General features: G+C 42.0%; 1 protein-coding gene across 1 annotated transcript in view; it reads right to left on the bottom strand.

Annotated features, from left to right (window-relative positions):
- MCUB (mitochondrial calcium uniporter dominant negative subunit beta) overlaps positions 1 to 24,974 on the bottom strand; it is a 62,886-nt gene extending 37,912 nt beyond the window's left edge. Inside the window, exon 1 of the mRNA XM_060278506.1 lies at positions 24,692 to 24,974. Within this exon, the coding sequence (XP_060134489.1) occupies positions 24,692 to 24,820 (129 nt within the window). The 5' untranslated portion in view covers positions 24,821 to 24,974. The remainder of the gene's footprint in view (positions 1 to 24,691) is intronic.
- Between the last annotated feature and the right edge of the window lie 275 nt (positions 24,975 to 25,249).

The following is a 25,249-nucleotide window of genomic DNA, read 5'->3' as shown; positions in this document are numbered from 1 at the left end:
CGGTCCAATTACAAGATCTAGGAGAAGGAAAACTTTGATCCTATACTTCTCTGCCTTGCGGCTACACTCATTCATGAGAAAGGCTTCGGGAGTAAACCCTGAGAGAAAGACTGAACACTATGTCACAGTTAAAATGATTTAAGAACCACCACAGAGAATAAAACTGTCTGTGCATGAAATATTTCATCAGGCTTGGGCTATGCTCTGTGAGAGCCACAGGGTGTGAGAGAGGGGCTTAGATTTAGTGATGACTCTTTTGCTCCACATCCCAGTCGATTGCATTATGGGACCAAAAAGGCAGAGGGCACACACATATGCCACACATGACGTTTTATTAAAGTACCTTCTTCCACAGAGGTCAAAGCAGTACAGTCATACCTCATGTTGCGTCCGCTGTGGGTTGCGTTTTTTCATGATACGAACGCGGCAGCCCCCCCAGAAGTGTTTACTTCTGGGTAAACTATGGGTAAAGCTATGGAAAACACAGAGAAAACATGCAGAGGATGTTTTCTTCACAATGCTGCATAAGTGCCATGTAAAAAATGAGTGAACAAGGTATGGCTTTTCCCACAGGAAATGCTTAGCACAAAAAGAGCCTAAAATCTACCACACTGACACTACATTTAATAGTTATGACAGGATATGACTTGGAGTTCCATGTATTTGCATACTGTAGTTTCATTTTCAGAACAGAAACAAAGTTACTTCAGAGAGTAACAACCGTAACAACTCAAATATAAATAAGAGCAACAAAAGTAGCCTCCATTGACAATTTCATTGTGTTTTTTTCTGAATGCCAAGATTCTTCAGAATGACACCTCTGTGCACAGAATCATAGAACAGGGTTTCTTAGGCAGAACTACAGTAATGGACCTTCGAGGTACCTAGTAATGCAGTTCTTATGATTTCCCCCAAAATGGTTAAACATTAATTCATGGCAAATTTAAGCCATGGGTTGTTTAACAAATTCTAAATTAACCATGAGCTGCCCCACAGATTATCAAATAAAAGCATGGTTTGTTTTCTTTTGTAGCCTCATGCCTGGGAGTCTGGAGTGGCCAAGCAAACCACAGGGTTGAGGAAGGGTGCTGGGTTTGCACCTAACACCAAGGCTAAAAGTTAAAAGAAACCAAGGTTAATGAGCCAAGAACAAACCATGGCTTCAGACTCTGGCTTGTTGGCAGTAAATAATTCATAATTAATCTGCTGGGCAGGGTTCACACACAATACGAAGCCATGGTTTAATATACCGTATTGTGAGTGAATCATCCCATCCTTAGAATATTCACATGTTCAGAATATTCTGTTAGAAATCTCATTTTATATCCCACCCAGTTATAGCTCCCTCTGCAGTACTTGGAGTCTACAAACTTTATGGGCAAAATGGATTAATGCTCATGTTTGGATCACAGCTTTGCCAACCCATGTCTTTAATTGTGCCTCATAAATTCCAGTCATAGCCATTTTAACTTTCCCTTTTAACACTTCCACATGAAATATTTCAGAAAGCAAGTTCTCATAACCATGAGCCTTCCAAGGGAGGCATCACTCTATAAAACACTGAAGATCTCTTGGGCCATTGCAAACACCCCACATTCACTTCACAGGTAAAGAGTACAGAGAGTAAAATAAATGCAGTCTCATAGATTTAAATGGAACAAAGGATGGATTCTTACATACTAGACACAATAACAGTGGGGGTTTTTTTTAACGAGTGCCCCCCCAAACATATACATGCAAAGTAATATGTTCCAATTGGCACTCTCACCAAAAGCAGCTTTTAAATTATGTGCCATCTAAGTGTATTTTCATATAGAATGACTCCTCTGTGCACAGAATCATAGAACAGAATCAGAGAATTGTAGAATTGGGATCACAAGGGTCATCCAGTCCAAACCTCTGCAATGGAGGGATCTTTTGCTCAACTCCACAATCCTGAGATTAAGAGTCCAATGTTCTACAAATTGAATACCCCACATGTGCCTGCCTGCAAATGTGATAAGGGGCACTGTGTACAAAAAATTCCAGAGCCCGTTTCATCTTCCAAGTTATGTACAAATCCACAAAAAATCAACTAAAAGTCAAGTATACATGTAGTGATTTGTAGGTTCGACTGCAAATTCTTTTTCAGAAACGGATTTCTCCAGGGTAAAGCATCTCCCCCACTGCCAACCAAATGTCAAAATCCCAATATTAATGACATCCTTCCAGTCAAAAGACCCTCTAGGTAGGAACAAACCATACAGCACTAGGCATAAATGAAAACCATCCAAGCTGGAATCCCCTTAAGATTAATAATGACAAGCACTGAGAAAACTATTATTTATTATAACCCAATAGTGCAAGCTCAGTGCACAGGAACAGTATGAGTCCTTGCAAGCCTTTGTCTCTGTTTGCTATCTGTGCAACTTCTACCTGGCCCAAGAAATTAGGGCTCCGACCTGCTCCAGCTACAAACTCTGTTTCTGTTGCTGAAAGGCCCAAGAACAGCTTCCCCCAACCTGATCCCCTTCAGAAATTTCAGGCAACGATGGCTGGCCATGATGGCTGGAGCTGATGGGTATCGCAATCCAAAACACTGGGAGGGCATCAGGTTAGGGAAGGTTGGCCTGATGACTATCAGGGCAAGGTCCTTTTCAGGGGCTGTTTTTCTGTTGCTAAGGTTTATTAATTACTTGTGCGTTTGTTTAATCTGGGTGTATGCTTATTAATATTACTTTTGTATGTTTAGTTGTTTAGTCGTGTCCGACTCTTCATGACCCCCATGGACCAGAGCACGCCAGGCACTCCTGTCTTCCACTGCCTCCCGCAGTTTGGTCAGACTCATGTTGGTGGCTTCGAGATTAATATTAGTAGCTTAATCAAAACATCCCATATTTGTATGCCTATTTAAATGTTAACCTAGGTAACTGTCAGTGCCTTAACTTAAAATGTTAGGCTTTTATTATACACATTTTTATGATGTAATGAGCCACTCTGGAGATGGTTTACCAAGGAAAAGCAGTGTCCAAATAATGTAAGGGTATGAGGATAGTGTAAGTTCAACACCTGAAAGGGAAGTCCTTCCTTCCAAACTGTGCAGCCAGCATATTTCGTTTAGTCCATTATCACAAATGCATATGCAAGACTAGTATCATTTTTTTCTCACATATAAGGGTATTTTAGCACCTCCAGGCAAACGTTTCCTTCACTAACCCATGCAATTTTTTATCTGTACTATTGCAGAAAAGGGGCATCACCAAGTCTTCTAGTTCTCTGATGAGTTCTGTTTAGCAAGCTTTTTTTTTCACTGGGAAATACTTAGCTCAGGAATTCTAGCATGCCTACATGACATTTAAGACACGTGCCTTGCACCCAATTGTTTTATTTTCCAGGTACAACTCAGCTTTCCCTGTGGGAAGCCCTGAAATCTTACCAGTGTAGTGTGTGTGCAACTTGGCTCTTTAATCTCATTTCCTCCGTTGTGATGCTGGACATCAACTGAGTACAGGTGGGTCAATACCTTGAACTGGCAGAGTTCTGTTTTCCCCCTCCTTTTCTTTTCTGATACTCTAACTTGAAAAAGAGTAACTGAGATGCACTGCGCCAAATGTGTTTTCTTCAATTAAGAGAAACTCGGGAAGAGTTCTACCACTAAAAACTGGACAGCACATGAAAATGTTTTGGGAAGGGCCATAGCACAGTGGTAGAGCATCCCTGACATCTCCAGGCAGGGCTGAGATAGAATCCTGTCTGAAATCTTATAGAACCTCTCTGCCAACATGTATAATACAGAGGGAGATGGAATAATAAGGCGGCTTCCTATGTTCCAATGTTATCCACTAGATTCTGCCCGTCCCCATTGCTGTCAGTAAACTTCTCAAATTATGGGGGATGCTTATGGTCACATTTCATGCCAGAACCTCCTTGGGGAAAGGGAGTGTTATTTACTGCTTAACCAAATGCTAAGAATAGTGATGAATAGGTTTCAAAGCATCTGCGTTCTGCATCAATATCAGCCTAAAAATACACCTGCTTTTTGAGAAATACTATATTTTTTGTTATTAAGTCTGCAAGGTTTATTTTGTGCTAGTTTGAAGGCACATCAAGCGAAATCTGAAACTGAAATCTGATATGGTTTTAATGTGTTTTGACATGGTTGCTTGTTGTACCCATCATGCATTTTAATCCGGCCAGATGAATAGCTAATTGCAGTCCACTGCAAATCTGATGCTACTCCTTTCCTGCAATACTAAATTTATTGTGGGAGCCTTTAGTGACACACATTTAGAGCATATTAGACTATCACGAAGCCATGGCATAGACCAGAGCAAATTCTGTATTACAGATCCGTGTCCATTAGCAACGTAATTGCAGTAATTACCTTCTTTAGATGTGCCACTCATCATCCTTTATACTGTGTAAGAAAATATAATTATATAGTTTTTAGCACAGGGGGAAATAATTTTCTAAATGACAGTTTATTTGTAAAGTGGGCACAGAGAGGAACATTTATCAAATTCCCAATGTTAGAATTTCACTTGAGTGCAGCACCAAATAACCTTTTAAAAAAAGTCTCCTCATTTAAAAATTAGCTTAATGTTCACTGTCTACTGGGTAGTTTTCCTAACATGATGTTGCCTTGGTTCTTCTACCTTAGATGTTTGTGCCCATCTGTGGAAAAATAAACCATCTACTGCTATATCCTGCCCAGTGCTTCTTGGAAGAAGGGTAAGATGCATATGCTATTAAGAAAAAAACCATAATAAGCCTCATTTCATTCAATAGCTGGTGGGGAAGAAAATGGGAGTCCAGAATGAGTTTATTATCCTGGAAAAATGGCTCCATTATCTGTTACTTTTTTATTTTTTAAAATCATTTTCAGTTATTTATAAACCAGGGGCGGGGAATTACAAGCCATACAAGATTCCACAAAAAGTTTACAGGCTTTGAAAAAAGAATAGATGCAAATTTACAGAACTGGTTCCAGATATTGAGAGCTGAAAAAATATCGTCAGTTTCTGTTTAAGGGAAAAGGGGGAGGGGGAATAAACAAGTTTCCATCTGCAGTTTAGACCCACTTCCTTTCCTCATCAACTTTGAATTAGGTTCAGTGTCCAACAGGAAACAACTAAATAACGACTAATAATTGTACAAGGGGTTCATTAAAAAGTGAAATAGAGAAGGATTTAGCATGGACAGTTTTTTTGCCAAAACATTGTTCCCAGAAGGGATTTCATGCTAGCACGTCCCATTCTGTGGAGACATTCCCAGCCCCTTGGATTGTACCCTGAAGAAATGCCAATGCAGGAACGACAATGTTGTATTCTTCCAGTGACTTTGCTTTCAGTGAACATTTAGGGTGTTTTGTACCTAGCCAAGCCACTTTAAAAAATGTAAATACTTAAAGCCACATTGCACACTTCATTTGCTGCTACAGGACAAATGCATATGCTTCTTCTCCCTTAACTGCCCCTAGAGGATGCACGTGACTAGTACCAAAATCAAGCAGGCTCAAATCTTAAGCCATCAGCTTGCATACAAATTTAATGCACAGAGCAAGTGTAACACGGCAAGGAGAGCAACTGAATTCTGACCAACAGAGTCACTTCTTTTACGGAATAAAAGCTTCAGCTAAGAAATAAACAGGGGACTCTTTCTTAAAAACAACAACAAATGGCTTTCATTTCGAAGCTACCGAGTGTTGTTTTTTCATTATCAGAGAAGAGTTTTCTCCCCAAGACATATGCTAAAAGAACTGGAAATGCCTATGATAAATAATCATCCAGGGCACTCTCCTTCTCAGAGCTATAATTATCTTTGGATGGATTCTTACTGCCTGGGGCAAGCAGAGTCTATTTGCCAGAGCAGGCTGATCTGGCCCAACTCTCTGTGGCCTGATTAGGATGCACCCAGAGTACAATCTGCATTTTCACCACACAGAAGGAAATATTTGTTCTCAAGGAAACTTCCCCAAAGCAGTATGATTAACTTGCTGAATTAGGAAAAAAAACCACCTTCAAAGGATATTTAGAAAGGGTGTGCAATTCAAGCAAGTTGGGACTAATTCAAAACAAGCTGGTAAGAGAGCTATGGCCATTTCTGGATTGGGATAATAACCTGACCACAGTTGTGCACCGGTAACCTCCAGAACGGATTACTGCAATGCACTCTATATGTGGTTGCCTGCAAAGTAGGCCCGGAATCTGTACCTAGGGCAAAATATAGGCATCATGTACGTTTCCAAGCACAATTCAAAGTCTTGGTGCTGACCTTTAAAGCCCTAACCAGGGGTCAGCAAACTTTTTCAGCAGGGGGCCGGTCCACTGTCCCTCAGACCTTGTGGGGGGCCGGACTATATTTTGAAAAAAAAATATGAACGAATTCCTATGCCCCACAAATAACAGAGAGATGCATTTTAAATAAAAGGACACATTCTATTCATGTGAAAGCATGCTGATTCCCGGACCGTCCGCGGGCCAGATTTAGAAGGTGATTGGGCCACATCCGGCCCCCGGGCCTTAGTTTGGGGACCCCTGCCCTAACCAGCCTCGGTCCAGTATACCTGAAGGAGCTTCTCCACCCCCATCATTCTGCCCAGACACTGAGATCCAGCGCCGAGGGCCTTCTGGCGGTTCCCTCACTGCGAGAAGCAAAGCTACAGGGAACCAGGCAGAGGGCCTTCTTGGTAGTGGCACCCACCCTGTGGAATGCCCTCCCACCAGAGGTCAAAGAGAACAACAATAACCAGACCTTTGGAAGGCATCTCAAGGCAGCCCTGTTTAGGGAAGCTTTTAATGTTTGATGGATTTCTGTATTTTAATATTTTGTTGGAAGCCGCCCAGAGTGGCTGGGGGAATCCGGCCAGATGGGAGGGGTATAAATAATAAATTATTATTATTATTATTATTACCACTGTTGAAATAATTGAACTGGCTGCATGAACAGGGCCTCCAAATACCAGCACACTGGGAGGTTGCTTCCAAATGCTGTAGGAATCGTGCCTTTAGTGTGGCAGTGGAATTCCCTTCCATTAAACATTTTCATCATATTCCCAGTGCCTACTGAAGATCTTACTTTTAAGTGTGAAGATTCTTACCCCAGTCCATATGAGCATTAGATTTGGATTCTTATATGCAGTTTTTATTGCTGATGTTTTTATCATTAAATTACATCAGGGAAGAGATTAATAAATGAAATAAATAAGGAAAGGACCAACAAATGACAGAAATTATAGAGAGTGAGACCAAGTTAGTCCCATCGGAAATAAAAGGTGAGGAAAAGGTTGCAGATTTTAGGTAAATGTTGCAGGGAAAATACAGGACATGTTGACAGGCTGTGACTGACGACTGACATTTTTTCGCATGCACTTAAGGCACTATATTGCACTTTCTCCTTACCTAGACATATTGTAATGTGTATTTTGACCTTGAGGGGAGTATTTTTGGAAGCACAAAACCTCATACGCAGGGTCCTTAAACCTTTTTTTGCACCTTACACCTGAAGGTCAATACTCAAAAGGCAAATTAAAAGAATCCCAGGGAAGTGGTTGGGGTGGTTTTTACACACACACACACACACACACACCCTCAAGGGTCACTAAATGAAAGTGAGCTACTACCTTTTTCAAAAATATTTTTCTACCTCATCAAAATTTCAAGCTGCAAGCTCATTAGCAAGAAAGCAAAATTTCATTTTTGCACTTTCAGTTGCTCTTTTGGGTATGTATACATGCCGCAGCAAAGATCCACTTGAGCACCCAGAACACAAGTCTTAGAGCCCAATCAGTGTAGAAATACCATCCCTGTAGAGACATCAACTACTCCTATTGGTTAGGTCTAGGCATTTTTACATGTATAAATGTTTGTGTTTTTAAGAGGCCAGTTATTATTTTCAAGCTAACATCAGGCTTTTTCTATCTAAAGATTAATGACAATAATTTATTTGTTGAAATAATCCTACATCAAGAATGGAAAATGAGCTGATGGTTCACAAAAAAATATGCTTAGCATCCATGTTATGCCATAAATCAGACACTCTCAAACTTGCCACAAGCCTGGATACCTCAATTGAGTAGAACATGATGGTGATACTGCCAAGGTTGCAAGTTTGATCCCCATTTGGGACAGCTGCATAATCCTGCTTTGCAGGGGGTTAGACGAGATGATCCTCAGGGTTCCTTCCAACTCTATAATTCTATGATCTATGAAAGCATTACTATGTGATTCAGCTTTCCATTGATACACAACCTAAAACAGCCCCCCCCCAAACTCGGCCCTTCAGCTGTTTTGGGACTACAATTCCCATCATCCTTGACCACTGGTCCCGTTATCTAGGGACCATGGGAGTTGTAGTTCCAAAACAGCTGGAGGGCCGAATTTGGGGGTGCCTGACCTAGAACAAGCATGCTTGATTGATTGACTAGCTACATATTGAGATTTGAAGCATTTAACTATGAGGAAGATATGGGAAGCAGGCCCTACCTCCAGCAGGGTCATGCCTGGGATATGGACCCCCTCAAAATGAAGGTCAACTTAGGTGCCCCCCCATCCCAGGCTGCTGTTGAAAGCTTTACGGCCTATTTGCACCTCACTTGGCTTCGGGACAGAGACTTCCTCTTAAACCCCATTAACAGGCAATCTGAGATTGGGGTGATGCGCTAATTTACCCTGAACTGGACTAGGATTCCACCAAACGCCTTATCCACCAAATGTTGTTATGATTTCTATGAGGAAGGTAAAACTTCCAAATGGGCCAAAATGGTTTGCAAGCAAATTCCTTCCCGGTCCCGAATACAGCAACCATTTTTTCAACCACAGCAAGGTCATCATACAAGGTGCATAAGGAAACAAAGCAAGGTTATCGCACAAGATGCAAAGAAACAGCATTTTAGGGATGGGCGGGTGGGTTGATCTTTTGCCAGCTGCGCTACTGAACTCATGCACAGCTGGCTATTATCCTCTGATGGCAGACCAGAGTGAAGACTTCTGCACTCCAGTCCGCTGTCAAAGACATTAACTAAGAATAGGTTAATAGGAAGAGGGGTTGTATTATTTCATATCCTAAGTCACTCAGAGTCTTTTCAGCGGAGAGGTGAGTACAAATGCATAAAATAAACACAGATGTTTATACACAGGACAGAAATCCTTCAACACTAACCCTTATTTAGCCAAGCAAGATGAATAGCCGAAGTCTATCTCAAGAAAGAGACAGGATAGTTTCTTTTTCATTGAAAACATTTTCAATAACGAGGCATCAACAAAGCTATCAAGCAGGTGAAAACTATCTCTGTACCCTAAATTGCAGTGTACCTACCCTCCCATTTGCTACTTGAGCAACATCATGCCACTTGTATGCAGCATGTGAGAAAGGGCAATGAAAATGGCCCCAATGTGGGGAGAGTTCAATTCTAGCCATGCGAAGATAGCTTTTGCATTACTAAAAGAAAGAAAGTGGACAGCACAATAAGAGAGACTACAGCAATGACACCATTACCAGACAAAGAAGTGAAAAAGTCAATTGCCTTCTCAGAAGTGACAACCAGTATTGAACTCTGCCCCTTTATCCTTCAAAGCCACAGGAGAGCTTTTCACATTCCTCTCACAAAGTATGTGGTACACTGGAGCCGACTCCCAATGGATCAAAGAAGCAGTGTATAGATTGCAAAGGTTAGCAATTTCTAACAGGCAGACTTGCCAACTTACTTTCACTCCTCTCTGTGAACATTGGTGAACATAATACAGTGCCCTTATTTGACTAAGGAGGGTTAGCTTTGCTGGTTCTGTAGTTAATGTGAAAAACTAAAGAAAGCATCACCTATACAAGTGTTAATATTGCTTGTGCTATATATTGGAAACATATATTGGAAACAGGCAGAAATACAAAATGAAAACCAGTGAATGTGAAAGAGATTTCAGCAGCAGAAGATATTTCTTCTTTTTTAATAATAAGGAGAATCTTTAAGACTTCACAGAAAGTGACCCCTGACTTTTTAATTCTTTGTTATGGTAGCCACCAAAATCTGTCTGGAATAGGCTCTTTTTAGGGTTGGCGCTATGGACCTATATCATTTTGCAACAAAAAGGAAGGTTTCCCCAGCTCCCTCCTCACCTAAAAAATAAGCACTTAAATTTATTCAACTACAATAAACGGTTCAACTTTTTGGTAGCATTTGGTAGCACAGCTGAATTTCTATGATCTAATGGTGGAAAAGGAACCAAAACAAGCATGGTGGCCACCTTACTTTTAGTTTAGTTATTTGTTCAACTCTTCCCACAACCAAAGGAAGTACCAAAGTGACACACAAAAAGATACAGGAATACAAGTGATAATTAACACAGTACAAATAAACTACTGTAAATATGTTCATCCTTCAAAACAAAAATATCCACTTTCACCCAACATCAAAAGCAGAAACTATAACCCAACCATTATTGTTATCCAAATGCTTGGCAAGTCTTCACTGGGCACTGAGAAGATATTGGTGTCAGGTGCAACACCCAAACATTTCTTTGAGGGGGCCTCAGCTGCCAATCTCAGACAGAGAGCCCTTGAGATATTGGGGTCTCAAGCTGTGTAAAGCTTTAAAAGGTCAAAACCCACACTCTGAACTGGGTTTGGAAACCAACTGGCAGTCAGTGCTGACAGAACTAGAGCTGTATGTTCAGATCACCTGGTCCTAGTCAATAATCTGGCCACAAAATTCTGCATGAGCTGCAGCTTTCAAACTATCTTCAAAGGCAGCACAGCATAAACTGGGCAGTAATCTGACCTAGAGGTTACCAGAGCACAGACCTTGCCTTGGAGTGCAATCACACTTACTTGAAAGTAAGTCCCCACTGAGTTCAATCACACTTCAATGCAAACTGTGCCCAATGAAGTAGGCACATGATTGCAGCTTTTGTACCCACCACTCTATAGAGCAGGCACATCCAACAGGTAGCTGGTAGATCACTGGATGTCTGCGGTAGATCACTGGTAGATCTGTGGCTTCCCCCAAAGAAGCTCAACAACTTTGACTCTCCTAAAAAAGCTCAACAACTTTGACCTGAACCCCTAAAAATGGGTTTCCCTCCCTAAAGCTCAACAACTTGAACCCCCCAAATTGGGGTAGATCACTGCCTGTTTTTACCTCTGTGAGTAGATCGCCGTCTCTTGGGAGTTGGCCACTCCTGCTATAGAGCACAGAACACCGACATAGGGTCTCCTCCAGATACGGTTGGACTACAGTTCTCATAACCCCTGATCACTGACCAAGCTGGTTGGAAACAATGGTAGTTAGGAGTCCAACAACATTTGGAGGGCACCATGCAGGCTATGTATGCTCTAGAACAGGGTTTCCAAAACTTGGGTCTCCAGTTGTTTTTAGACTACAATTCCCATCATCCCTGACCATTGGTCCTGCTACTTATGGGTGATGGCAGTTTTAGTCCAACAACAACCAGAGACCCAAATTTGGGAAATCCTGCTGTAGAGGAACCTGTGACCCTTCAAATGTTGTTGGACTCCAGTTCCCATAAACCACAGCCAGCTTGGCCAATGGTCAGAGATGACGGCAGTTACAGTTCAACAACATCTGGAAAGCTGACGGTTTCCCATCCCTCTTCAAGACTCTGGCAACCCTCAAATATATGAAACTGTTTTCAGTCCAACTAGTGTCTATTCTGACGGGCACTGGATCTCCAGGGTCTCAAGCACGAGGTCTTTACCACCAGCTGCTACCTGATCCTTGTAGCTAAAGAAGCCAAGACATGAACTTGGGTTCTTCAGCATGCAATCCATCAAGGGAACATAGTTTTCAGTGCATTCATTCCCTTGTTACATGACAGCTGCCTCTCCTGTAAAGATGTAAAGATAATTTCACACCACCATTCTTTCAAAGAAAAAACACAACCACATTTCCATTTCAGTAAGGATTTGCATGCAAACTGTTCAGAAAAACACACACTTTCTCTCCCCCCCCCCCGCAAAAAAGGCCATTTAAATTTCTAGAGGGTGGATGCTTTAAGAAACTAATTCCTCTTCCGCTATGCTTTTGTCTATTCTGTCTATTTAAGTCTTTTGATAGCTTTTCATTTCCCAGTATTTTACATTAAGTAGAACTGTTGATTGCAGGACTTGAAAAGCTCGTTCTCTTCCCTCCCTCCCCCCCCCCCGGATTTCTTTTGAAAACCTGACTTTCTAATTAAAGGCGCGTTACTGAAGCCTAATCTCCCAGGTGCCAGTTTTATATAAAAACAGTTTGCTGGGTTTAGCTTGCATGCTGTGTCTGCAGTGGGCTATTTCCTTTTTTCTGGATAGGGAAGGTTAGATCCAGGGCCACTTTGCAGGTTACAACATGAATGAGGAAAAGTCTACACAGCTGTCAGAAGACTTCTGAAGCTTCCCTACAGATCTCAAAGATTACACAGTATTTGCAAATACTGCATAATATATAAAGATCTAATTGAAGAAAAACAGCAGGGTGCCTATAAGCCTGTAGCCAAAGTTTTTACTGAATTTTTCATACAAAAAGTTTGAAATTCAAGCCTGAGGTGGTAGTTCAATGGCGACCAGAGATTCTTGTAACCACATCTGTGACACTTAAAGCAACTCACCCAATCACTGCTTGAGCTGCAACCATCACCACAAAAATACTTGAGTCAGCACATTATAATTAATATATGCTAAGAGAAGTAAATAGAATCAAGGAGATTGTTAATAAAAAGTAGAGAACATTTATTGCCAAAAATATATTTTCTGCCTTATAATGTCAAGCTTGAGCAGGTGAAAAAGTAAAAGATTTAAGTGGGCGAAAGTTATAGGAATTGCCACCTCTATGGAGACAAAAAATGGGCAAAATGTTTGTTTGTACTGAAATAAACTTCTTGCTCCCCAAGATAAAGCATGGTTTTGAAATACTCTGACTAGCTTCATCTTTTTACTATATCAATTGCCGATAGCCTTATGCCTGGCATGGCTGAGGAATTCTAAGAAACAAAACAAAACAAACAAATAAATGCAGTTTTGAAAAGTTCAGTCTGCCATTTTGATTCAAAATGCTGTTCAACTGTATCCAAATAACAAATGAAAAACTCCTCATTGGTGTTAGGAACCATCATATAAAATGTGGTTATCTTAAGAATTAGGTTATCTTAAGAAAAATCATAGTAACAACTCATGTTGCCAAAATGACACCATCCATGCACAACCCAAAGTTTACAGAAATGTGGGGAAAAATATTTATGGGAGAAAGAAATGGGAAAACCCAAAACAGTTTATTGAGGCCTATGCACACCTAGTAGCTAAATAATGCTAAGTTTCGATAGGGAGGATGGCATACAGAACACTGGAGAATACTGGCTGGAACCACAAAGAGAACCAACTACTCCACACTGAAACATTTTGTTGCAGGAGCAAGTTATAACAGAGATCATTTTCAGCAGAATTGTTGCTCCAAAAGCCCAATTTCAGAAAGGGTTGAGATAGGAGCTCTAACTCCGTAATTAAACCTTCTGAATAAGCTTATACTTTTAATCTGAAAGTAGCAACTATAACCCAACCCCTTGGTCAAACAAAATACTACAATGGCAGTATGCCACTCTCAATTCCATTATGTCACATTGGCAGTGAACCAAAATCGAAAGCAAGAGAATGGATGTTGTTGTTACAAGTGCTGAGGCAGGCAAGTTCCTTGTAATAGGGATGAGAGGATCTGCCTGGCTTTTCTCCAGCCTCTGCAATGCAATATTCACAAAACAGATGACAACCTTGGACCAAAAATGCCTTGCCTTTTATTGGCCTTCTATGCACTCTCTCACTCTCTCTTTTTAAACTGGCATTTAAAGATCCAAGAAGCTCTACTTGTGCACATCAACTAGAGCTTATTCACATGATGTTTTCTGACTTAAACAAGATTTTTTTTTTGCTATGAAGTGTTCTTGTGGGAGGGGGAGGAATCTCAAATAAAATAAAATGGCAGATTATAATAATCTTGGATCAAAACCTTAGAACACACTCATTTTGTAGGACGTATTAACCTACCTTTCGTGTGGATGCATGGGATGTTTGTAAGATATGCTACTACTGGAATTTGGGGGGGGGGAAGCACCTCATGACAAATTTACTCGAGGAGAAGGCACATCTAAATTCTCTCCCCCACTCATCATAACAGAAGACTGGTTACTAGTGTCTGATGGGACTTCTTTGTGCATCTACTACTACCCACTAAATCCCTTGGAGAGAAGAGAATCTTTCCGCTGGGGGGTAACAGGCTGTTCTAAATGCACCTAAGTGAGGTGTATAACCAAAAGCGCAAGTCCAGACCGCAACTTCGACACAGCTGAGGAAGGAATTATTAAACATCGCTTCTTCATCTGCTGCAGTTTCATGGCCCTAGTGCTCTCTCTTGATAAGAAAAAAAGCACATAGATCACTATGGGCTACATTTGTGTAGGCTGACCCTAGTTTTTTGCCAGTTCTATGGCATAAAGCTAAGGCATAAAGTCAAGGAGATGTAAGTGAATTCCAAGAAATTCAAAATGCTCTCTTCACAGTCTCTGATCTAACTATATCACACTCAGGCCTGCCTGCCTACTGTGTAGCAGGCAAAATCACCAAGGAAATTAACCTCATGAGACAAAGGCACATAAATAAGATGCCAGCTGTACAGATGCGAGATATATTTGGAAAGCTCTTCTCCAAGGCTAAGGAATGATTCATTACAGCTGCTGCTGATGTACTGGGGGATGGCAGGATCTATTATAAAGCTTTTAAGTAGGTTAAGAAAGTGTCCCTTTCTGTGCTATACACCAACTGAAGATATCACCTGAGAGGAAACATTCCAACTGCATTGTTGAATCTATGTCATCCACAGCACCTCTAGGCAGGGAAAGTGTCAAGAACAATAGCAGTCTGTTGGCAACGACAGACAAGAGTAATTTGCAAAACCAAACTTGCACTTATGCTGGGGCTTTAGCTACAGGATCAGAAATCAGAACATTTGGATGAGACATCTAAATGGTTTTGCTCTGCCTGCCTGCATCTCTCTGTACTCTCTCATAGCAAGCAGCAAGTAACAATCATGCCTTGATTTAAATCTTGTTCAAAGAAGTTGTGGTGCTATTTTACGTTGCTGGTTGGAAGGTTTCCAATATCATAGAGGTTGAAAAAAAAACCTAAATCCTAAATCTGATACAGGGACCTAGAAAATATTCACTTGTTCCTTCAGCAGTGGAACAGACTCTTTCATAGACCTGTCCCAGCCACAGGCCTGGCACAATGACACCACAGTACATGGTAAATTGAAGGTGGAAAAAATTACCAGTTCTCCCTTCATTTGTAATACCTTGTGTTCTGTTAATATAAAAAAGACCAAACTTTAATAGCCTTGAACCGGGATACCTTCAAAACCACATTTTCCTAACTCAGATTTGGCTAATCCGTGGCACTCTGTATGCTATTGGAATACAATTCCCAACATCCCTGATCAGTGAGAACCCCTGGAGGGTCACAGATTAACCACCCCTATCCTAAAACAATACTGCTTACGCGCAAAGGTAAGCTTCATAGGCCCTACTCTCCATCACCACTGGGATTCAACAGGCAGACAGGTATGAATTATGTGGCCTTTTTGGTAGTGACACTGAAACTTTAGAATACCTTTCCTGAGATGAGTCTTAGTCCTTTTCTTCCTGCACTGAAACTGGGTATGAACATCCAACACGCATTTAAATAATTCTGTGACCTGCTGCTTTCATGTTTATGTGTGTTTTCATTGCTTAATGGAATGTGTTTGAACAATTCATTTGTGTAAATAACGGGGCATAAATTATATATAATTTATTTTTTATAACGAGGGCATTAAGTCTGGGTTTTTGTTTTTTGTTTAATGCCGATCATTTGTGAAGGATGCAGGTTGCCGTGCAATCATAAATATAACTGTGGATCTCCATTTTAATATCAGTCCTAAAAATGTTATTTCTGGATTGATGCACTGATTTTTTGAATATAATTGTTATTAAATTTTCACTTTAAACAATAAACAACAATTTCCAACACACGCCTACAAATCTCATTCCCTACCATTTATTTTAACCCACATGAGATCTCTATCTCAAGCATTCTACCCAAATAGACTTTGAAAGACCATTTTGTTGTCACAAATAAAGGCTTTATCAGTGACAAGAGTTTCACAGAAATCACTTACAGAACAGCATAGTTGTGCTAAAACCAGTTTTGTCATGCTGATAGTAAACCCACTTAAGAAGTTTATACAGCCAGCTTTAAAGCTGCCAACTACAAAGGGTAAAACTATGGGAAAATATTAAGTGTGGTAACAGGCTATATAAAATACACTGTATATTAGACTGCTCCTATAAAATCACTCTGAAGAATCAATACTGTACTACGAACTGGATACGTGTACACAGATGGGTTTATTCCAAAAGCAGAATGCGTCGGGAAACAACTTAAAATCGGATAAAGAGTCTCAGCTTTCTCTTGCTAAGGTCAGTGGGCAATTCTCAGTTACTAGAGGGTTATAAATAAGTAAAAGAATATTTGAGCGCAAGGCAAAGAGAGAAGAACCAATTTCAGCTACAACGTTAGCCACTAATGGCTGGTGCATATAGCTCTGTTTATTGTGGTAAGTAAACTGGTACCCAGCCTCCAAATGTATGCTACATATTCATGGAGAATAAAGTTATAAAGTCACAATAGATATATTGACTATGTGTAAGAAACAGAATGCCTCCACATCATGAGTGTGAGAAGGATATTGCAGGCTTCCTAAAAGTGTGTTTGGGCACTGGGGAAACCAAAGGATGGAATAGACCTAGGATAGTTCAGTTGGTAGAGCCTGAGACTCTTAATATCAGGGTTGTGTGTTCAAGTCCCACATTGGGCAAATGATTTCTGCATAGCAGGGGATTAGACTAGATGATGATGATGATAATAATAATAATAATAATAATAATAATAATAATAATAATAATTTATTATTTATACCCCGCCCATCTGGCTGGGTTTCCCCAGCCACTCTGGGTGGCTTCCAACCGAATATTAAAAACAATACAGCATCAAACATAAAAACCTTCCCTAAACAGGGCTGCCTTCAGTTGTCTTTTAAAAGTAAAACAGTTGCTTATTGCCTTGACCTCTGCTGGGAGGGCGTTCCACATGGAAGGCGCCACTACTGAGAAGGACCTCTACCTGGTTCCCTGTAACCTCACTTCTCGCAGCGAGGTAACCGCCAGAAGGCCCTCAGCGCTGGACCTCAGATGACCTGCTTGATTCCTTCCAACTCTAAATTTCTATGATTCTAGGTGGGCCTCTGAGCATCTTTTCTTCTTACATTATTTTCCCTGGAATTCCTCCTCCTTTAAGCAATGCACCCCTTTATTATTTTTAAACAGGCCTTTTGGCTTTTAACTAATAGTTAAATGTTCTGCATTGTTTTCAGCTATCACTGTTCTAATAATGTTTTACAGTGCTTGCCTTCATATTAAATGGCTGTTGCATCATTTATATGGGATATTATTTATATGCTATATCAATAAAACTTTGTTACACACACACACACAGGAAGAGCTCTGCTGGATCAGTTAAAAAAAGTAAAAGACCCCTGGACGGTTAAGTCCAGTCAAAGGCAACTATGGGGTTGTGGCACTCATCTAACTTTCAGGCTGAAGGAGCCAGTGTTTGTCCACGGACAGCTTTCCGGGTCATGTGGCCAGCATGACTAAACTGCTTTGGGCGCAGTAGAACACCGTGATGGAAGCCAGAGCGCACGGAAATGCCGTTTACTTCCCCGCCACAGCGGTACCCATTTATCTACTTGCACTGGTGTGCTTTCAAACTGCTAGGTTGGCAGAAGCTGGGATAGAGCAATGGGAGCTCACCCTGTTACGCAGATTCAAACCTGCGACCTTCCGATCAGCAAGCCCAAGAGGCTAAGTGGTTTAGACCACAGCGCCCCCCCACCCCCCTTTATCCTGCTGGATTAGGATAAAGGTCCATCTCAGTCAGTATTTTATTTTTACAGTGGCCAACCAGAGGCCTATGGGATGCCCAATGTTTTAAGACTGGTTTCTGTTTCAGTATGATGCAAGCACTCTTAGGAGGGTTAGCCCATAAAGGAGACATATAGATATTTATATACATAAAGCTGGCATCAGCACTATTAATTACAGGTATGCTTAACCAGGATCTCCTTTAAATGCAAAATGTGAAACCATAGTTTGGAGTGAGTTTCAGTCCAGATTTTGAAGAAAATTCTATGTAGTCTCGATCTGAGAGAGAGAGAGAGAGAGAGAGAGTCAGAGAGAGAAGGTTGATTGCTCCAGAAAGCAGACAGATTGAGGATATTGAATGAGAATTTTAAAGGCTGGCTCCCAAGTTTGCCGCAAGGAACTGGCATTACTGTATGTTATCATAGCAGGTAAAGGTAAAGGGACCCCTGACCATTAGGTCCAGTCGTGACCGACTCTGGGGTTGCGCGCTCATCTCGCATTATTGGCCGAGGGAGCCAGCGTATAGCTTCCAGGTCATGTGGCCAGCATGACAAAGCCGCTTCTGGCAAACCAGAGTAGCACATGGAAACGCCGTTTACCTTCCCGCTGTAGCGGTTCCTATTTATCTACTTGCATTTTGACGTGCTTTCGAACTGCTAGGTTGGCAGGAGCTGGGACCAAGCAACGGGAGCTCACCCCGTCACAGGGATTCGAACCGCTGACCTTCTGATCAGCAAGCCCTAGACTCAGTGGTTTAACCACAGCGCCACCTGGGTCCCTCTATCATAGCAGGTAGGGAAGTGTAAACTTCAGCTGAAAGAATGTGTGATGTAGCTTGAAAATACAATGTTGCTGTCAGATATACTGGATGTCTGGTACAATCTCTCAAACCTCTTTGCTAATGATTTGTAGAATTTTGGAAGTAGAAACATGAAGCATGTCTTGGGTATGTTATATTAAGTCTCTATCTTGAATCTTTCACTTTGATCCCCGAGTGTCAGGTTCTTAAAACCTGCAAAAATCACTCAACACACCTTTCTCCCTTCAATTGAATGTGGAAGAAAAGGGTTAAAGCCAAGGGCCGCCCATTGTCAAGATTCTGAGCACAACCACAGTTATTTGTTTGTTTGTTTATTTGTTTGTTTTCTTTTTTAAAAAAAACCCTTAGAAGTAGAAATGTGATCTCTCACTGTGCAGCATTTGTGTTATATTGCCTTTCAATTCAAAACCTTTTATTCCAAAATATATGTTTAGACAACACTGATATAAAAACAAAGACTTAAGCAACCTTTCACAGATGCTCATTTCCTTGCAGCTTTATACTTATTTCTTCACTTCAGTAATACTGTTGTCACTTGTGCCTATCTTCTGGTGCTGTTGTTTTTACTGCTCTGTCTCAAGACCTGGTTCACACATAACCCGGGTCATGGTTTGCTTAAGCTATGGTTTAACAAACCACGAGTTCACCCCAAATTATCCCACAGATGAACAAACAAGCCAAACAAGCCATAGCTTGTATCTGCAAAGTCTTTTTCATTTTTCACGCCTCATGTTTTTGAAGCTTAGCAACCACCCAACAGAATAGCTAAACAAATCATGACTAAGGAAGAGTCCTGGGTTTATTTGCAATGAAGGGCTTCAAACCTCCATATCAGGCATCCCCAAACTGTGGCCCTCCAGATGTTTTGGCCTACAACTCCCATGATCCCTAGCTAACAGGACCAGTGGTCAGGGATGATGGGAATTGTAGTCCAAAACATATAGAGAGCCAAAGTTTGGGGGTGCCTGCTCCAGATCGCTGTTTGTTAAAAACAAGTTGGATTCAATCAGCCCCAGCCAAGCATAGTCAATGGTCATGGGTAATGGGAGAACAACATATTACCATATTTTTCCGTCTATAAGACGAGATTTTTTACCCAATTTTTAGGTCTAAAAAGGTGGGTCGTCTTATCCACGGAATATAGCAATTAAATATATAAATAAATATGGAACTTGCTCTAGCAGTCGCAGCTCCTGGCAGTGTTGAGCCGCGGGGCCTTTGTCGTCTGCTTGTCTCCTCCCACTCTGCCCACCCTTCAGCTGGGAGGGAGGCTGTAGGCCAGGGGTCAGCAAACTTTTTCAGCAGGGGGCCGGTCCACTGTCCCTCAGACCTTGTGGGGGGGGGGACTATATTTTGAAAAAAAAAAATGAACGAATTCCTATGCCCCACAAATAACCCAGAGATGCATTTTAAATAAAAGGACACATTCTACTCTTGTAAAAACATGCTGATTTCCGGACCGTCCACGGGCCAGATTTAGAAGGTGATTGGGCCGCATCCGGCCCCCGGGCCTTAGTTTGGGGACCCCTGCTGTAGGCAGTCCGCTTTTGCCGTGCAATGTCTTCACATGGCTCCATTTGTATGCGGGCGACACAATGTTACACAGGAGGAGCACGGCGATTGAAATAATACCCCCCTGCGCCTTTAACATCAGTGAAACATTGCGCCTTGCGCTCCTCCTGTGTAACGTTGTGCCGCCCGCACACAAATGGAGCCGCGCGAAGATGCTGCGCAGAAAAAAACACATCACACACACAGCGTCCCCCATGCAGCCTCTGTCTGTAGGGTGGGCAGAGTAGGAGGAGGCAAGCAGAATGAGAATGCCCCGTGGGAAAGGCGCTGCTTCTCCAGTTGGCTGTGGCGATCGAAGATATCTCTTCCCTCCGCGTTTTTAAGTACAGTAGTTTGTAAGGATTAAATTGGAAGGATTTATAATAAAGGAAATGTGAGGAATTTATAGTAAGGGTTAAGTTGAAAAAAGAAAAAGAAAGGATGGTTAAGATTATGATTTATGAAACTGCTAAAGAAGCATTGAAATGAAAATCAGGTAGAGGGGACTCGGGGAAGTCCACACAACAATGGTTAGAGAAATAGATGGAAGTTAAGGATTTATTTGTGTTGTTTCTGTCTTGTATGTTGTGTTGTTGTTGTTATTTTGTTATCTTTTTTTTGTAAGTGTTGATACAAAATGAATAAAAATTATTTGGGGGGGGAGTAAGGATTAAGAGGAATGTTTGCAAGTGCACCAAGCAATTGCGTGTCAGGTTTCCTTTAGGAATCAGGCTGAATTGGTTGGGTAATTGACAATATCACGGTTCTTATAACTTGCTTTCTCGCTTCCTTGCTCTAGTTTTAAAATAAATTTGGATCCTCAAAATTCCTAGTTCCACATGGAGCTTTCCTGAGAGGGGCTGAAAGTAATAATGATTATGTAGGAGGAAAGTAATATAAATCTACCATTTTAGGCAAATGTGGGCCAGGGCAGATCCACAAAAGGGAAGAGTGTCTGATTGATTGCTTCATGAAGTGACTGATTCATGCAATACAATCCACTTGCACCTGATATTTCATTCTGTACTTCTTTCTTGTTCTGCCACATTTCCCCCATCTACCCAACATACACCTGGCTAACAGAAATAGCTGCAGAATCAGCATAGGCTATGCAATCTACATGGCACTGGGCAAACCATTTAAGCCAAACTTATCCCTTCCACCAAGCTGAGGGAGAGGGAGGATTATGCAATCAAAAATTTGCGCTGGATATCAAATTTAAGCAACTTTTTCCAAAGTAAGATTAAAAGGTTATACATAATTGTCAATTTATGCATGTGCTTTTGAGTATAATGCAAAATCACCGAGGGCAGTATCTAATGAAATGTTTTCATTATCACAAGGATTTCTACACAAAGGAATGCCTTCTCCCTCTTCTTTTCCCATGGCACCCCTGAATCTGCTCCAGATGATTGGAGGAACCCCCAGAACAGATTTAAGGGTGCACAAAGAGAAATGTTGGAGGAGTTCCACTGAACAGCCAATGTCAGAAGCACTTTGTTGAATATTAGATCTAGTACAGGTTGTTTTTCCAAATCCCATTTGCAACTCAGTAATAACACATTTAATGGTTCCAAATCTAGCATAATTAATAGTTTGAAAATGGATTTGCTGCAGACGTTTGGGTCAAATTAGAAAAGTGGATTGCTAACATTAACCATGACAGAGGATTAATGCTGTTGGTTATATTTTGCCATTACTGTTGGTTATATTTTGCCATTACTTACAATTGTAAGTTTTATCTTTCAATCACAGCATATAAAAAGCATTATTTTTCATGCATACAGTTTTTTATATATCCTATGGACATTGACACAGCCAATATTATGGACACAATTGCAAACCAAGCACATAATCTTCCCTATAGGAATACTACAGATCGTTTTCAAATAATCTGTCTTGCAAGACAATGAAGCAGATTTATAGTCATCCCAGAGGCCCTCAATATGGGAGGCAGCAATACAACCACTTGATGAAGAACTTTATTGTTTTAAAGATTTATACCCTGCACCGTCAAGGCCCCTTGGCATTCCCACAGCATATATTTAAGCAAGTGTCTCTGAATACAAATCTATGATAAGGTGTTTACTAGAAGCGATGCCAAATGATGCTCAAGCTTCCTTTTTCCAAGGGAGTAAAACCGTAGTTACTGGTAGCCTTGCCACATGGTACACATTAAGAAGTAAATGAATAGTTATGATTCACTTAACTATAACTGTACATTACACAAAATGAGATGGGGTGGAATGTTAGAACTGCTTGTCTACATTGCTACTGCGCTGTCCATCAAATATAAAGTGATTGTGTTACTGGGATATGTGCCCTAAAAGTTCCAGAAATTATGGTGATGAAGACAAGCGTTTTGCAGCATCTAAAAGCAGGCACTTGCAAATGACAGGTTTACCAAGCCCTATTGATTTATCAAGCGCATGTTTATTTGCAGGATTCATTTCTATGCAAATTTTCTGTTTTCCAAACAACATTGTCTTGGTGCCAGACTCAACCCCAAAAAGCGTGCAGCTGTGCTAAATCAAGTGTTATTTAAAACGCTTTCCATTGATGATTCATTACCCTTTCAGAACTAGGACAAGTTAAGAAGAAGAAAAGTGCTGGGGGGGGGGGTCATGGCTTTCAACTCCGGATTTTGAAGACCTTCTTTGTTTTGCCTGTCACAGGGGAAGATTTTGCCTCCAAGCAACAAGAACCTGACTCCTATCATCACTGTTTTCCCTGAACAATGCAATAACTTCTGCCAAATGCATTTGTCTCAGATATGGCTAAAGGCTCCCAAAGAGAGAAATCCTTTGCTCCTGTATAAAGGTTTGGCAAGGAATGAAAAGCCACTATGGTAGCTGCACAGATATAAAAAAGCTGGTGGCTAAACATCTGTCAGCAAGTTTCGTGATTCACAAAACTCTTATCTTAAGTAAAGCCCACCAAGTATCAATTACCTATATATACCTTAGATTTCTATGCAATACTGGTGCTGGGGGCTGGGTAGCAAGCACTAACTTCCATACTAATTTAATACTGTATTATTTGTTGCACCAACACCTTTTTCTCATTCTCTCTCGAGACACAGACCACTAGGAAGCCTGTTCGACAACCTGTAATGTAAGGTATGAAAAATAGTGACAGGCAAGGTGAAAAGAATAAACTACCTACCACTGCTTCAGCTAGCTGAACTAATTGGTGTCTCCTATGGGACCATCCCCACAGGCTTCTTAATAATGAAACACAACTGTGCAGAAGACTGATTAACACTGAGCCTTCTAGGATTACAGAAGAGCACTCTTAGAAAACACTGGTAGGCTAACACTTTGCAGCCTCTCTTTAATGTTCACAGTCAAGGTAATAAGGTGGCCTTCCTCCGACATTTTGCAAGGTGCACATATGCCAACAAGGCAGGATAGGACTCTGGACACCATTAGTGCTTTAAAATGGTTTTAGTGAACGGGCGATTAATGAGTTATTAATACCTAAGGACTGAAATCCCACTGGTGACTCAGAGAAAAAACCCTGCAGCATGTACACATAGGCTCTCTTATTTACGACTGAGCATGCATGTAACCTTCCTCCAACAGTAGCAACATTCCCAGTTCACAGCACTCAAGTCTACAAAAAAAGAAGAAGGTACAGTACTGTATTTCCAAGACAGTTGCACCGAACGCAGCAGGACTTACTGCCATGTAAATACACCTTAGGATCAGAGTGTGAAAATCATGTGGAAGCTTACAGCATAGGTTAACAAGCATTCAAGTGTCTGGCTTCTTGCTTTTGCTCTAAATGGGGCTTGCTTACATATTCCCTCTTTTTGGAGTCGGCCTGGGGACCTCCTCCTCCTCTTGAGTTTGCACGCAGACGGATCTGATCAGCAAAAGGGATCCAAAGCAGTGACAGTAAACTTCGAGGACAGTAAACTTCGAGGACCCTTCCCTACCCCGCCACTCCACCCTATTAATGTAAGCGTCCTCCCCCGCCCCCAAGTCGGAAAACACGGTTACAGCCTGAAACTCAAGACGACAGAGACCAAGGCGGCGGAGGAGGAAGAGCGCGGCTCCTTCCTTCCCTCCATAGCCAGCTGCAACTTTATACTTCGCCGTCTTGCGGGCGTGTCCCCGCGGGCGGCCGAAGTTCCAGCAAGGCAGGAAGGCTGTGGAGCAACAGACGGCCAAAGCTGGGCAAGCGCCCGCCTCGCCCTGCCCTGCCCTGCCCTGCCTTGCCGAGGAAGGAACGGGTGGCGCGTGCGCTAATAAGTTTCTTTCCTCAGGCCTGAGCCAAGAAAGGAGGAGGAAGCAGCGAGCGACGGGGTCGCCGCCTGCGTCGGGGGCACGCCGTGTCCGCCACTCACCTGCAGCCGGTCCGCCGGGAGAAAGACGCCGCCTTTCCTTCTCAGAGGAGCGGCGAGGAGCCCCGGGGGCTGAGGCGCTCGCCACCTTCTCCTGCAGCCCCGGAGCAACTGCTTGGCGGCGGGGAGCATCTTCGCCACCTTGCCCTGCTTCTCCTCTCCCCGCTCCGGTCGAGCTGAGGGAGCAAGAAGCGGCTGCTGGGCGCGCGCGGAAGGCGAGGCGAGGCGCCTGCAGCACCCGAGGAGCCCGTTGTGCGAGTGAGCAGCTCTCCGAGCGAGCAGCAGAGGGCGGGCTTAAAGGGGAAGGCGTTTCTGCCGCTCGTCGGGCTCTCCCCGCCTCCCTCCCTCCCTCCCATTTGTTTTTGCCGACAAAAAGAAAAGAAAAGCAGCAGCAATAGCCAAAAAGCAGCTCGCAAACGAAAGCGCAAGAGCTGCAAAGTACTTTTCTGCCAATTGCCCTAACCGCGCGAGAGAGACGCGCCCTTTGCCAGCTATAATAGATTTTATTACTCTTAGGCACAAGATGGTATGGGAGAGCATGAAGCTCTTGGTCTCAGGGTC

Source organism: Zootoca vivipara, chromosome 9 (genome assembly GCF_963506605.1).
Source record: "Zootoca vivipara chromosome 9, rZooViv1.1, whole genome shotgun sequence".
Classification (NCBI taxonomy): Eukaryota; Metazoa; Chordata; class Lepidosauria; order Squamata; family Lacertidae; genus Zootoca; species Zootoca vivipara.
This window is presented reverse-complemented; position numbering and strand designations above follow the sequence as displayed.